The following is a 15583-nucleotide window of genomic DNA, read 5'->3' as shown; positions in this document are numbered from 1 at the left end:
CCTTCTGGTGTTTATTTGCTGATTAGCTCAGGTATTAAAGCATTGTGCTAATGACCCTGAGATCATGGGCTAATTATAATGGCAATAACACTAATTATAAAATGCCTAGTTAGACTTAACTCTATTCCAAGTCACATTTGTTGTTGCTGTTTAGTCACTAAGTTGTGTCCAGCTCTTTGCAGCCTTATGGACTGTAGCCCTTGAGGCTCCTCTGTCCATGGGATTTTCCAGGCAAGAATATTGGAGTGGGTTGCCATTTTCTCCTCCAGGGGATCTTCCCTGACCCAGGGATGGAACCCACATCTCCTGCATTGCAGGCAGATTCTTTATCACTGAGCCACCTGGGAAGCCCATTCCATGGCACATGCTACACACTAAAACTAGGCCAGTCTTGCAAATGATGGCAGATCGTATCAGCCTGTTTCCATTGCTAGAAAAGTAATTCAAAGCGTACGTCCTCATAATGGTTAGCTTATTTTGGTCTCATCTTATTTGTATGGGAAGATCAGAATTTGGACATCAACTTGCCTGTTACCTGTGGGGTGGTCACTCAGTTAAAAGCACAAAATAATTTTCCCCAAGGCAAGCATAGAAATCTACTTGTGAAATAGTTTAGAGTATTTGTTAGAATGTGTCCAAAAATTTCCAGACTTCACAGAATCAGAGTCAAATATAATTGAGTCTGTGATATTCTAAAGCATTGAAAACTATGTCACAGTGTCCTGGTAGAAAGAGAATCCAGGAGGCAAAGAATTTTTAAATTGTGTTTAAAATGTTGCATTTTCAGTGCTTCTTAGGAATAAATGAGAGATTATAAGAAATTAGTTATATTATATGATTCCATGAAACAGCAGTCACCTCAGCCAATACCTTAAATAATCCAAACTTAAATATATATAAAAATTCCTCTAGACACATCAAATAAAAGCCATTTCTGGGAGCTATGATTCCAATTTCAGAAGACAGAGAATGACTTACCAAAAATTCTTGATTTTTTTTTTTTTTTTGCAAAGCTGAGGAATCCCTACTGAAGGCTCATTCTGGTCCACCCACCCACTTGTGTGGGAGTGCTACATGCTGCTCTTAATTTCATAGAACGTATCTGTGGTTTCCTTCTTCTACATTTAGATTGCAACCTTTATGGTAGCCTACCACGTTTTTAAGTGTTGATAATATTCTGGTTCAAACACAGCATTTACGTAAGTCATTTTATTGCCTAGTGAAAATAGCATAAATAATGTAATATCGGAAAATCAATGTATCTCAGTGTCCTGGCCACACCTGTTCACTTTCAACCTTTCCCCCCACCCCCGCCTTTTTTTTTTTTTTCTGGCCTTCAGAGGACTGCTTAGACCCCATGTGTTCTGGCCATGGCATCTGTGTAAAAGGAGAATGTCACTGTTCTACTGGTTGGGGAGGAGTCAACTGTGAAACGCCACTTCCAATATGTCAGGAGCAGTGCTCAGGACACGGGACTTTTCTGCTGGAAACTGGCACGTGCAGCTGCGATCCCAAGTGGACAGGGGCTGACTGCTCAACAGGTACATCCGAGTCTAATTCTTCACCCCCTTCTCTCACTCCTGAGTTCTTACTGGTCTTTCCTTAAGGTAATATTTCTTAAAGTCAGATCTGTATGCCTTCATAAGGGGCTTCCCCATGTTTTCTAGGCTTGTATTTTACTGAGTTTTCATATACAACTGGGCTTTCACACCACTGGGCTTTTCATCACATTTTTCATTGTCATAGTTCCGTAGTTGAACCTCTGTCTTCATTTTGCACTCTCCTGTAGTTATTCCATCCATTCTGAAGTCTGTTATGATCAATTCTCTATAGATTATTTCAAATCTATGTCTTACTTCACTCAGGATGACAATCCCCAGGTCCATCCATGTTGCTACAAATGGTATCATTTTATTCTTTTCTATGGCTGAGTAGCATTCCATTGTATATATGTACTACATCTTCTTTATCCATTCTTCTGTCCATGAACATCTAGGTTGCCTCCATATCTTGACTATTGTAAACAGTGCTGCAATGAACATTGGGGTTCATGTATCTTTTCAAGTTAGAGTTTTCTCTGGATATATGCCTAGGAGTGGGATTGCTGGATCATATGGCAACTCTATTTTTAGTGTTTTAAAGACTCTTCATACTGTTTTCCATAATGGCTGCGCCAATTTACATTCCCCCCAACAGTGTAGGAGGGTTCCCTTTTCTGACTTTGGAAACATCTTAACACTTGAATGAACACTAAAAAGATAATTATATGTTTATCAGGTGGATTTGAGAGCCAAGAATATCCCAGGCAGAAGGAATAATTTAAACTAAGAAATGTGAAACCAAATATTCCATTTGACGAATTGCTAGTCATTGGGTATGGCTGCACCTAGGAATCCAGAAGATATAATTGGAGAGATGGGCAGGGATGAGAACGTAGGGAGTTTTGTTTGCACGCCATGCTAAGGAACTTGCATTTCTTCTTGACACAGTAAGAAGCTACTGCGCAGTTTATAAAAGATTGTGTTTTAGGTCGAGGTTAGGAAACAGGACATGGTTACTATATAAGTGCTGCTGGAGGCAGGAATTATCACTAACTATGATTTCTACCTTGGGAGATGGGTGACTGGTAACAAGTCTTAGTTGCAGCCTGTGAAATCTAGTTCCCTGACCAGGAATCGAACTCGAGCCTCCTGCATTGGGAACACGAAGTCTTAGCCACTGGACCACCAGAGAAGTCCGCCTAAAATATTCTGTGAACAGATTTTCCTTGAGCACTTACCGTGGCCCATGTGCTAACTCTCGGGATACATCAGTGAGGAATACATGATTCCTGCACTACTGGAACTTGGAGTCTGGCTGGAGGAGATAAAGTCAACAATGAATAAGAGCTATATAAGTCTTTGAAACAAGAGGAAAAGTGAGAGCTAGTGAGGTTAAATTATTTTTCCAAGGTCATAGAGCTGGCTAATTGCAAACCTGAAAGTTGTTTGCAGGACTGTTGATTTCATCCCACATCTAGCATTTCTTTTCAGCCCCTCACCCCCACCAAAGGAAGAGTTAGACAAGGAGCAGGGACTCAGGTGAATAGATGAGCTTATGGAAAAGGGAACATTCGAGGAGATGAAGGGCATCAAATATCACCTGCATTCTTGTCCAGATATAACATGGATTCAAGGTAGACTAAATTAGAATGGGGGCTTCCCTGATAGCTCAATTGGTAAAGAATCCGCTTGCAATGCAGGAGACCCAGGTTCGATCCCTGGGTTGGGAAGATCCCCTGGAGAAGGGAAAGGCTACCCACTGCAGTATTCTGGACTGGAGAATTAGTCCATGGAATTGTAAAAAGTCAGACACAACGGAGCAATTTCCACTTTCACTTTCAAAAGTGGACTAAAGCCACATCCATCCATTCTGGATGCAATAGAAAAAGAACACTAGAAGCACCTCTTGGTCAGAGAAGCAAAAGGATGAATAGGTATAACCCCAAACTCTGCAGTCTCTCAGGCAAAAGCCTTCCTAATAAAACTACCAACTTGAAAAATAGGGACAGGAAATGCCTCCTGAATCTCCGGTGTCATGGTAGGAATAGTCCTTCTGTGATTTTTAAGCTCCATAAAGGTTGTTCCCACAGAGCATATTTAACCATCGAGATGATCTCACTGTGCAGACTTTTAATTGAGTATGCTCAGTACAGGAAGCAATTTAACATCTGATTCTTATAATGGATCATGTCATTTCAAAGGTGGATATGCTCTTTGCCATTGATCATTCTCTTCCTCTAAGCGCATGAAGCTTAGCTGTTAGCATGTTAACAGTGTTGCTCTGATACCAAGGGGACTGCAGTGAATGGTTTACTGATTATTTTCAGTCTGTTTTCTAGGTACACTGAGTATTGTTAGCGGCACTGAATGGATACTTGATATAGGGTTCTTTCACCTGGAGGTCTCATGGTACTTCACAAAGGTTAACTCATTAGTCTTTAAAAAACACCTCAAGGGGAATACAACAGAAGCTTGTTATAACATAGTTTAGATTTGGATATACTGCAGGTCAAATCATGCTCCCTTAAAATAGAGCTCCTTGCCATGAAATCTCAGTAATACATTTAGCCCTATACTGAAGATACCGGCTGCAGCTTTGAAGATCAGCATTGTAAAACACATCTACTACATGTCTTTCATAAAATCTGGCTTCTCCTGGTCTCATAGTCTCTGAGGGGAGCATAAAAGCAGAATTTAGAGCTTTGTACTCCTTTCTTCTTGATGAAACTTCCTGTGAGCCATTCTATCTATTGTTATTCTCATATAGCAGACTGTGAAATTTGTGGAAGATAAGCATCCACAAAGAGAGGACAGTTTCTGTCCTTTCTACCATCATCCCCTCTCATTATCCTGGATCTTAGAACTGGATTAATCAGCTAGAGAGATGGCACATTAGGTCCTGAAGTATTCCTGAACTATGGACCATAGCCTGCCAGGCTTCTTTGTCCATGAAATTTTTCAGGCAAGAATACTGGAGTGGGTTGCCATGCCCTCCTCCAGGGAATCTTCCCAACTCAAGGGTCGAACCCCTGAGTCTCCTGCATTTTCTGCATTGGCAGGCAGATTCTTTACCACTGAGCCACCTGGGAAGCTGTGTGTGTGTGTGTGTGTGTGTGTGTGTGTGTGTGTACACAGTTGCTATATAACAGGAATCATCTGTAGTTCTGGGTGAAGATTCCATAAGGCTTTGTTGTAAGGATATTTATTTTCAGGCTATCCTATGACATGTGGCCATTTTGTCCATTGGAGAGATGACAGTGTGTGTGTGCTTGTGCTCATGTGTGCTTGTGTGTGTATTCACAGCATAGTGATTTTGAGTAACTCATTTAACTTTTTTGAGTCTCATCTGCCTCATTTTTGAAATAGTAGAAGATTAGCCAAGTGGCTCTTAAGGCCCTTTTCAATACTGAGATCTATGGTTCTTTAGCCTGTATATTGAGCTGTTGACACTGATTATCAATGGTTTGTGGATACAGTTCATAAACTCTCAACTCCATATTGTTTATGGTGAGAAAATATTAATTGCAAATAGCTTTGTTTATGTTATAATGAAATCCACACTTTGATATATAGACCATTTTGTTTGAGAATCTACCTCTATTCGTAGAGATACACATGTACACACACACATAAACATGTGTGTATATAACAATGTCTTGTTATGTTTTTAAGTGTTCCCTAATGGATGGTGATATGCATCTACTAATAAAACAGGTAATTAGAGGAGGAAGTTGTAAAAGGCTCATATAATTATAATTGCTAGAAAAACTTTCCTTGATTATACAAGTATATGCTTTTAGAACATTATTCATTTTCCCCTTTATTGAAAGTGCCAATAATCAAAAAGTTTTCCTCTGATTCTATATATCTATCACATATAATGCATCACTTTCCTGAAATTCCCAGGTATTGAGTAGGCCATTTGAAATGATTAGTGTACACTGTATTTTTCCTATAGATATTACAGTAACAGCAGGGTTGTACATGCCATTTGATAAAGAAGCTTTGTTCAAAACAGAATGTACATGCTACGGGTACAACTATATAGTCCTTCATCATGCCACTGAAGAGAAAAAGCCACTCATATATAAAGTAACTGAAATTAAGTATCTTCAATAGAAAAGAGATAATCAGTGTACCCAGATTAGGAACCTAGGATTGCAGATAATCTTGTCTATTCAGTTTGGGATACACACTTGAATTTCTTAAGAGCTGTAGCTGACTTCACAAAAGAAAAGTCTCTACTGGTTATCAAACAATGTTAATATATTATAATGAACAAATTTCATGGACTAAAAAGCTCAAATATAGACAGTCAGTCACTGAAACATGATGGGAAGTTTTATATTGCTTTTTAGAATACAGGGACAAAAAGGCTTATGACTAATTCCTATGTAGGCTTAATTATTTTTAACTTGCAAAGTACGACAACCTCTGATCAAGTTTATTTTAAAGTCATTTTTTTTTTCTATTCTGGAAGAAATAAAGGGTAAACCTTAAGGTGACTCTGGTTTGATTGATTTAATAAAATAAACCCCTCCTTGAAACATAGTGGCTACACCATTAACACCACAGTGAGGTAGAAACATTAACTGTAGACCTGCGGAATCTGTCAGTGCAGTTCATTGGTGGCACTAGAAATACAACCCCAAAAGCATCCTTAATAGAATTCAAGTCAGACTAAGAATGTAAGAATCCACAAAAATATTTTTTGGGAGGCAGATATGAAATGGAAAAAAAATCATACTATTATCATGATTTCCTAGCAATACATCCTACTCAGAGATGGTTTGACACCCCCTAAGTTTTTTTGTCTTGAATGAAAATAGAAATCAACCCCCCAAAATTCTAAGATTCAAAAATACCTTATCTTTATCAAAGAGAGTCCGTTTAATAGCCATCAAATCTTATGATGTGATTTAAAGCACATCAAATATCAAATGTTTTCAAAATACATCTTTTACATTTTGTTCTGAGGTGATAAAAACCATACCTTTTCTGCCATCATTAGCAGACTGCAGTGCAAAAATCCAGTGAAACTTTTGACAATTTGACAGGTTTGAACAATGAGATAAATTTGCAGCTCCCTCTCTGTAAATCTGAGCTAACTCCGCTGACTGTTCCAGGACATTAAAGCTTTAAAATTGTTTTTCAAACCAGGGACATATATATAAGGTGGCAACTGTGAGGTAAGAAAATGTAACTAAGTAAACCTGAGTGTGAGGAGCCATGCTTATTTACATGGCTCAAGTACAGTTAATAATAAGGAGTGCATTTGGAAAGACCAATAGGAACATCAAAAGAAACCAGGAAAATTTTGTACTGCACCATTAAATGCATTTCTCATTCACCCAAACTTTTTCTGAATTCCAAGTTCATTCTCTGTTTGGCATTTTTCTCAATTCATGTTCATCTGCATGAAATGAAATAGACCCAGAAAAGGGTGTAATCTAAAAGATGTGTTTGGCCCTGGAGGTGAGATCCTGCAGGAAAGGCGGCCACCTGGGTGCTCCCCTCCACAGTCTGACCTGCTGTCTGCTTCTCTGACATGGGGGGTGGGGGTTGGTCTGAGCAGGGGCGGGGCAGGAAGGTAGAAAGGGTCTCTAGTAGAGATGGTTGAGAGAGACTTCGAAGGAAGCCATAATTCAGTTGTGCAAAATCAGTGGCCAAGACATGGAGAAGGATCAGAATAAGTTGTTCCAATCCTGTACAAAATCAAATTATTAGAGATATTAAAGAGCACTCCCTCATAAACTCTCATACATCTCATACATATAAACTCTCATACTCCCTCATATATCTCCCCCTCCCTCATAAACTGAAAGATACTTTCATTCCTGTAATAAAAACACCCTGCATTTATCCATTGGTTTTAATTTTTTCTCCAAATACTGACATAGCCATTTTCTTCATTTCATTATTTATTTTTAATAAAGCCTTATTTTCAATCATGTACTTACTTTTATTTTTGGCTGCATGGGTTGGTACTTGGGATCTTTCGTTGCAGTGCACAGACTCTCTAGTTAGGGTGTGCTGGGCTCAGTAGTTGTGGCGTGTGGACCCAGCCACCCCCACAGCAAGTGGAATCTCAGTTCCCCCACCAGGGATCAAACCCACATCCCCAGCATTGGAAAGGGGATTCTTAACCACTGGACTGCCAGCGAAGTCCCTTCATTCATTATTATGGCCATACTCCAGGGACATTATTAGAGTGTGGATTGCATATTGAGCTTTAATAATAAAAACTACCTCTAGAACCTTTCCAGAGATTTGCTTTACATGTATTCTTCTGAGTCATCGGAAAGGGATAGGCTACCCACTCCAGTATTATTGGGTTTCCCTTGTGGCTCAACTGGTAAAGAATCCACCTGCAATGTGGGAGACCTGGGTTTGATCCCTGGGTTGAGAAGATCCCCTGGAGAAGGGAAAGGCTACCCACTCCAGTATTCTGGCCTGAAGAATTCCATGGGCTGTATAGTCCATGGGATGGCAAAGAGTAGGACACGACTGAGCGACTTTCACTTTCATTCTTCTGAGTCGTTGGAAAGGACAGAGATTTGTCCTTCATTAAAGAAGGACCATACATTTTCACCTGGTAAGAACTTGACTTATACTTCCACATTCCCAGTAACCTAGCAAACAAGTTTCTCTTATTCTCATAACATCGTTAAGGTGTAAGCAGGGTTAATAATGTTTCCTCATTTTATAGCTGAAGGAACTAATCTGCTGTGAGACATGGGGAAAGTTACTTTATTGTGTGTGCTTCAGCATTGAAGTTGGCAATAGAATTCACAACCCAATGTCTTATCCTAAAGATCAGTGTGGATTAATCTTGTTTTTATCCTGCTTGTGACTTGCTGAGCCTCTTGAATATAAGAACCCATGTCTTCCATAAATCATAGAAAATATTTAGTCACTATCTCAATGAATTTTGATTTTCACACTTTCTCTGCTACTTCCTTTTGGAATTTCCATTAGACTCTCCCACTCTGGCCTCTATGTCTTTTATGCTTTTTCCAATTTTCCATTTCTTTGTTTCTCTGTTATTTTATTGGCAATTTCTTCAAATTTGTCTTCTGGCTCATGAAATATCTCTTCAGCTGTGTTTACTATGATGTTTACCCTTCATTTAAATTTTAAATTTCAGTGATTTCATTTCTAAAATTATTTAGTTTGTTTTTCAAATATCTCTCATTAATTTTTGGAAATTTCTTGCTCCTTAATCCTGTCTTTATCTACTATTTTCTTTATGCATATTAAACATAGTTATTTTACATGCTATATCTGATAAATAGATCATGTTAAGGCTTTGTGGGCCTGGATCTATGGTTTCTTGTTTCTGTCAACTCTTGCATATGATTGGCTTGCTTTCTTACTTCTGTTCATTTTTTATAGTTGGTTAAAATATGTTGAAATTCTAAGTCTGGGGAAGATTTATGTTTGTTTCTCATAAGAAGTTGTCTGCACTACAAACCAGGGTAAAACTTTATTTTTTTACTGTAGTTGATTTACAATATTTATTAGTTTCAGGTGTACAACATGATGACCATTTGTACTAATTTAAAGTTTAAATTAAAAATCTCAAGTTACAGTTTTGGGACCATACATTTAGTACAAACTCAGGCTCCAACAGAGAAGGCGATGGCACCCCACTCCAGTACTCTTGCCTGGAAAATCCCATGGACGGAGGAGCCTGGTAGGCTGAAGTCCATGGGGTCGCTAAGAGTCGGACATGACTGAGTGACTTCACTTTCACTTTTCACTTTCATGCATTGGAGAAGGAAATGGCAACCCACTCCAGTGTTCTTGCCTGGAGAATCCCAGGGATGGGGGAGCCTGGTGGGCTGCCATCTATGGGGTCGCACAGAGTCAGACGACTGAAGCGACTTAGCAGCAGCAGCAGCAGCAGCAGGCTCCAAACCCGCATGAAACTCAGCTAGTTGTCATGAAGTCTCAGAGGAGGCTTGTTATTTAACATCTTCAGACCCAAGCCTGAGACAGATCATTTTCTTCTAGCCTATTTTTGCAAGGCACATTTGCTTCTAGATTGGTTTCAGTATGGATCCCTGATCCTGTATAGGCCCAAGGTTCAGCTAACAATCTGTTTCCCACTCTGAACCCTCACCAAAACTCTAGGTTACCCAGATCAGCTGATGCCTCTGATGTCCTGGCACAGCCCTAACTCTCCATGTAATCTTGGACTAATTAGCCACTATGGATCTCAATTTATACATCTGTAAAATGTGTTTTTCAGCTAAATTCACATTTCAATTTATTTTTAATAATTAACATTTTCACTTTAAGTGGAGAAAAATATTTAAGTTGCAATTAAGTCAAGAATTTTTTTCTACTGGGTTATGTGTAAACACATTAGAGTTCTACAAACCTAGAAGAGTTTATTCCAGCTAGAAAAATGGTTCAGCTAGTGAGCTTTAAAAGAGTGTTCTGAGAAGTATTGTTTAAAAGATGTTTCTGGGACTTCCCTGGTGATACAGTGGATTAGAATCCACCTGCCAGTGCAGAGGGCCTGGAGTCGATCCCTGGTCCGGGAAGATTCCACATGTCACACAGCAACTAAGCCTGAGTACCACAACTACTGAGCTCATGCTGTAGAGACTGCGAGCCACAACTACTGAAGCCAGCATGCTCTAGAGCCCAGTGCTCTGCAACAAGAGTAAGCCGAGCACCAAAATTAGAGAGAGTAGCCCCTCGCTCACCACAACTAGAGAAAGCCTGTGCGCAGCAACAAAGACCCAGTGAAGCCAAGAATAAAATAAATAAATTTGATTTAAATTTATATAAATAAATTTTTATTATTTAAATAAATGGAAAAAAGATATTTCTGAAGCCATAGGAGCGAAAATTAACAGTGGAATCAAGAGTAAACAATTTAAACAATCAGAGACAGCTTGCCACACTTTTCTGGTAGGTCCATTCATTTTTAAAATTGAATTGTGCATGTCAAACAATGAAAGTTAAAGCATTCTAAATAATACTGCCTACTTTCATTTCCAGCTGTCTTTGTTTATTTTTTATTTGACAGATTTTGACATAATCATAGAATATTCACACTAGATTAGATCTTAGAGATCACCTAGTTTTGTCCTTCCTTTTATAGAAGAAAACTGAGGCCCAGAAAGGTTGAATGATTTGCGTAAGGACCAACCTAGATAGCATATTCAAAAGCAGAGACATTACTTTGCCAACAAAGGTCCATCTAGTCAAGGCTATGGTTTTTCCTGTGGTCATGTATGGATGCGAGAGTTGGACTATGAAGAAAGCTGAGCACCGAAGAATTGATGCTTTTGAACTGTGGTGTTGGAGAAGACTCTTGAGAGTTCCTTGGACTGCAAGGAGATCCAACAAGTCCATTCTAAAGGAGATCAGTCCTGGGTGTTCTTTGGAAGGAATGATGCTAAAGCTGAAACTCCAGTACTTTGGCCACCTCATGCGAAGAACTGACTCATTGGAAAAGACTCTGATGCTGGGAGGGATTGGGGGCAGGAGGAAAAGGGGACAACAGAGGATGAGATGGCTGGATGGCATTACCGACTCAATGGATGTGAGTTTGGGTGAACTCTGGGAGTTGGTGATGGACAGGGAGGCCTGGAGTGCTGCAATTCATGGGGTCGCAAAGAGTCGGACTGAGCGACTGAACTGAACTGAACTGAACTGAATGTAGCTGATTAGATACATAGTTAATATGAGAGACAAGTCTCAATTTCTGGTTTAGACCTTTTGTCTAATATACCATTAAGAGAGCCTTGTTCAAATTCAAGAGATGTTACCTTTCCATTGTCATCGCTTCCACTGAATCTCTAGGAAAATTAGCAGTGAGTATATACACAGGGCAGGACCCCAGAGTCTGTCTGTTCCTTGACTATCACAATGTTATGATTAAGGGGAGAAGTCGGTTGATGAAAGTGATCTGAGCCAGTGTTGGGGAGGGGGAAAACAGTGTTATGAAAATTGTCAGAGTTTCAGCATAGAAAAGTCAGACAGAAATGACCTCAAATCCCAGCTCTTCCTCTAAGTTACTATGTGACCTTGAATAAGTTACTTGGTTTCTCTGAGCCTCTCCTGTAAAATAGGGAAATAATTCCTACTTTGTTAGGGTAGTTGTAAGAGTTAAATGAGATAATATATGTGAAACACCTAACATAGTGCTTCTCCCATAGTAGACATTAGATTATAATAATAAATGGTAGCCATTATTATCATTTATATTTCAATTCTCATTGTAAAGACACATTTCAAAGACAAATCTTTTGTAAGTAGAAGATAAATTAGTAGCTGTCTCACAGAATTCATTTTCAGACATGGTAAAGCTGAATTAATTTAAAGGAGTATGAAAATTCTTTCTATTCCAAAGTCATTACATTTTTTTATCCCCACCTGAGTGGTGTTATTTTTTTGTTTGTAGAACAGATGTTTCACTGAAAAGTTAGGTGAAAAGTATTTATTCTATCTTTTCACTCCCTTTAAGCCCTGCTCTTCATCATAAAATCACATTCAAGGAAAATTTATATTCCTGGTCTGTCTGCTAAGATTAGGTTTAGTGACAGGAAATACCTCCCTCAGGGGAGGCAAATAAAAGAGTAGCTTAAACAAGATATAACTGTGACCTTACTTTCACACAAAAGAAATCTAGAAGTAGGCAGACCAAGGCTTAGGTGATGACTCCAAAAAGATTCTTCTGGCTCACACCTCTAGTATCCCTAAGATGGGACTTTTATCCTCATTGTACACAATGGCAGCCAATGTTCCAGTCACCACATCTTCATTCCAGACAAGATGAAAGAGTGCAGGGGGAAACAGTCTGTTTGCTCTCTTTTAAGGAGACTTCATTTATGGTACTGCTGGAAACATTCATTTATATCTCACTGACCAGTAACTATGTCATGTGACCACATCTAGATGCAAAGGAAGCCAAGAAATATAATCTTTGTTTAAGGAAGCCATGTGAACAGCTAAATGACATCAAATTTCACTGTAGCATTCAACTTTCCAACTAGCACAACAGGGCAACATGATCAGTTGTGTGACTCACCACGTCTTCAACATAAAGCCAAGCCCATGGCTCAATGGAAATAAAACTTTCTTTGTATTGAGACCAGTGAGACACTTTCCCTACAGATCATATTCAAGATTTTCTATGGAAAAATGAATTAAAGTATCTCCTTATTAGTTATCATTTTGATTACATATTGAAATGATAATACTTTGGACATACTGGGTTAGATACTATATATTTAACATTAATTTCACCTGCAGTTTTAATGTGGCTACTAAAAAATTTAAGGTTGCATCTGTGGCTTGCATTTGAGGCTCACTTTCTATTTTATTGGACAGCACTGCTGTGGCATATGGCAGTATTAAGTTTAGCCTGGAAAATATAATTAAATGTATTTTCCAAATTAAACTGAATATATTCAGATACCAAGGTAACTTGAATAAGTACTTTGTAGTATAGGATTGTTGACAAAGTCAGCTATATGTGGAAAAGGTTTACCAAAAATGATTATTTGGGTTTTAGTATAACTGACCAAAAGTCATTTTTGGCAATATTAAGACACCAAGGGTAACCATAAATCTGGTTCTGGTTTATGACAATAAAAGCATAAGAAAGAAGTATAAATGAATGCATATATTTCCTAAGACAGGAGAAGCATAAAATCATTCTACTCAGATTTCTGCAAAATATGATAAAGAATACAAATGTGGGACAGTAGTAGCATAATTAAATGCCTAGTGATAATCTATTCATGTATAGTACACAGACCTCAAAGGCCCAGATTTTCCACCTCTCAAGAAGGAAACCAATGTATGTTTTAAATAAAATGTCTAATAAAGCAATAGGTTCATAACTTTGTTGGATAAGTTTTTATGTCATAAAATGAATTAGAACACTCGAGTCCAGCTGGAAAACTTATAGATAATAAGCAAACTGGCACAGATTAGAGCTTGTCATTCAGAGTGTCTCTAGGGTGGTTCTTCAGCCATGAAATCTTCCTCAGATGCTTTATTTAGCTTGATTGTTTAAAAAATCATGTGTGCTCTGTAAGGGGGAATTACTAAAACATAGACAGAGGTGGCTCGGATCATCAAGTTGTCAGTTGTCATCTGAGCTGCCATGACCTCGCTCTCCAAGTTTATAAACCTCTGTGTATGCCACAGAGCCTGGCCTCTTTACAGGATGAAACAGTCACATTCAGATCTTTCCACAAGGTCATATTAAATCTGACGTTTTAACTTAGCAATAAGCTTTTCATAAATATAACTTGACTTTTATAAAAATCCAACGGCCTCTTTTTCTTTATGAAGGTCACCACATTAACCTGGCCAGAATTGTTTGTTTTTCTCTATCCACGATTCTTGGCAAGCCAGATATTAGGACACTTAGAGACAGAGTGTGTCCATTTTAATTATCATCAGCTCATTCATAATGGAAGATGTCCTTCACTTAAGGCCCATGAGGGAAGGATTGAAATGGTCCTTAGAAATCAATGGATTACCGATAGAACATGAAAGCTCTCAGTCCATCTCAAACCTCTCAGCCTCCAGACATTGTTAATCCAAACATAAATGCAAAAAAGCTCCAGAACACTATATCAGGGGTTAAAATAGTGACAAAATTATTCATTTCTGCCTTTGTCATAATATCCATCTAAGCAAAATAGTGAAAAAGGAGGAGCTAATCTTAGTCAATAATCCTATGTAGCAAATAAAATCTATAATGTTGGCCTCTAGGCTAGATACAGATAAAGTTTCTTGTGGATTTATCCCACAACCTCCTCTTCAGTACCAGCAGGTTAGGTACATAAATACATTTTTTATGTGTGAAGAAATTTCCTTTTGGGTTAATACACCCCCCTCTAAAAATATATTTCTCTCTAAAAGATTGGTTCATGGGGAAGCAACCCACACAGTCCCTGAAGACTTCTGGTAGAAAGCAATAGTATCTACCACCATCCTAGAATTCCACTCTGAAAATATGATTAATTCTACCATAAGGAGCATAGAAAGGATAAAAGTTTAAAGACGATTTTAAAAGGGCCATATATCTCAGCAAACTGTGTGCACATTGAAAACAGGAGATATACAAGGGTGAAGGCAAATCATTTCCAGATTGTCAGGGAACTGAATCAGGATGGAAAGTTAGACAGTCCAGTATAAACATCAGACATTCAATAACAGCTCACCGTACTTCTCCCAAGCTTTATAGTTGTTATTGTTTTTTACGGGGAAAGAGGCAAAACTCTCATGTATGGGAAGATACTTGTGTTAAGTACAACATCTCATGAACATGTTAAAACCAGTCAAAAAAGACAATGCAACAGCAGCGTTTTGGAATGCCGACCTGGGGTGAACCAGAAAAATTCTGGTTCTCAAAGAACACTTTGGTGACTCGGAGAATTCTATTTTATATAGATAGATATGCCCAGTGTAATTATTATGTAGTATATTGTCTGCTAAAGTGTCTACCAACACTGAATCATTTCACCCTAATCTGGCAGACAAAAAAGTTCTGTCTGCAAAGTTGCCAGACCCTTACTTCTAGAAGTGTATTAGACATAACTTTTCTGGCCTGGGTTAACTGTACCATGGTGGGGCTCATTAATGACTATAATGATGATTATGGTAATAATAATAATAACAATATTATATTTATTAAACTCTCACTATATATGTGTTTTACAAATGTTATCCATTTAATCATCATGAGTCAGTATTTCTAAAGTATTTTCTATACAACTCTTTCCTGCAGGATGTTACAGACAAACAAAAAACATTCTATGGTGAAAAACTAAAAGGAGAAATCTACGGGTTAGCTCCCACTTGAAAATTCACCAAGCATATTCTCACGTTATAGATTCTAAAAATTCCCTGCAATAAGGAAAGCTGTCTACCAGAGCTTCCCACAAAACTTTGATCAGTAAATGCTTAACACTTCTTTATATCCTACAGAGATAGAAGTGTTCTTTAGAACCACTTTCAGAAACGGTGCTGTAGAACATTATCATCATTTTATAGAGAAAGAA

At 38.3% G+C, this 15583-nt stretch overlaps 1 protein-coding gene across 5 annotated transcripts in view; it reads left to right on the top strand.

Moving 5' to 3' along the window:
- TENM1 (teneurin transmembrane protein 1) overlaps positions 1-15583 on the top strand; it is a 909292-nt gene that overhangs the window by 630803 nt on the left and 262906 nt on the right. For all 5 annotated transcript variants that reach the window (XM_070784169.1, XM_070784168.1, XM_070784167.1 and 2 more), the window contains one exon: positions 1341-1541. In XM_070784169.1, the coding sequence (XP_070640270.1) occupies positions 1341-1541 (201 nt within the window). The remainder of the gene's footprint in view (positions 1-1340; positions 1542-15583) is intronic.

This window comes from Bos indicus, chromosome X (genome assembly GCF_029378745.1).
Source record: "Bos indicus isolate NIAB-ARS_2022 breed Sahiwal x Tharparkar chromosome X, NIAB-ARS_B.indTharparkar_mat_pri_1.0, whole genome shotgun sequence".
In the NCBI taxonomy this organism is placed as follows: domain Eukaryota; kingdom Metazoa; phylum Chordata; class Mammalia; order Artiodactyla; family Bovidae; genus Bos; species Bos indicus.
This window is presented reverse-complemented; position numbering and strand designations above follow the sequence as displayed.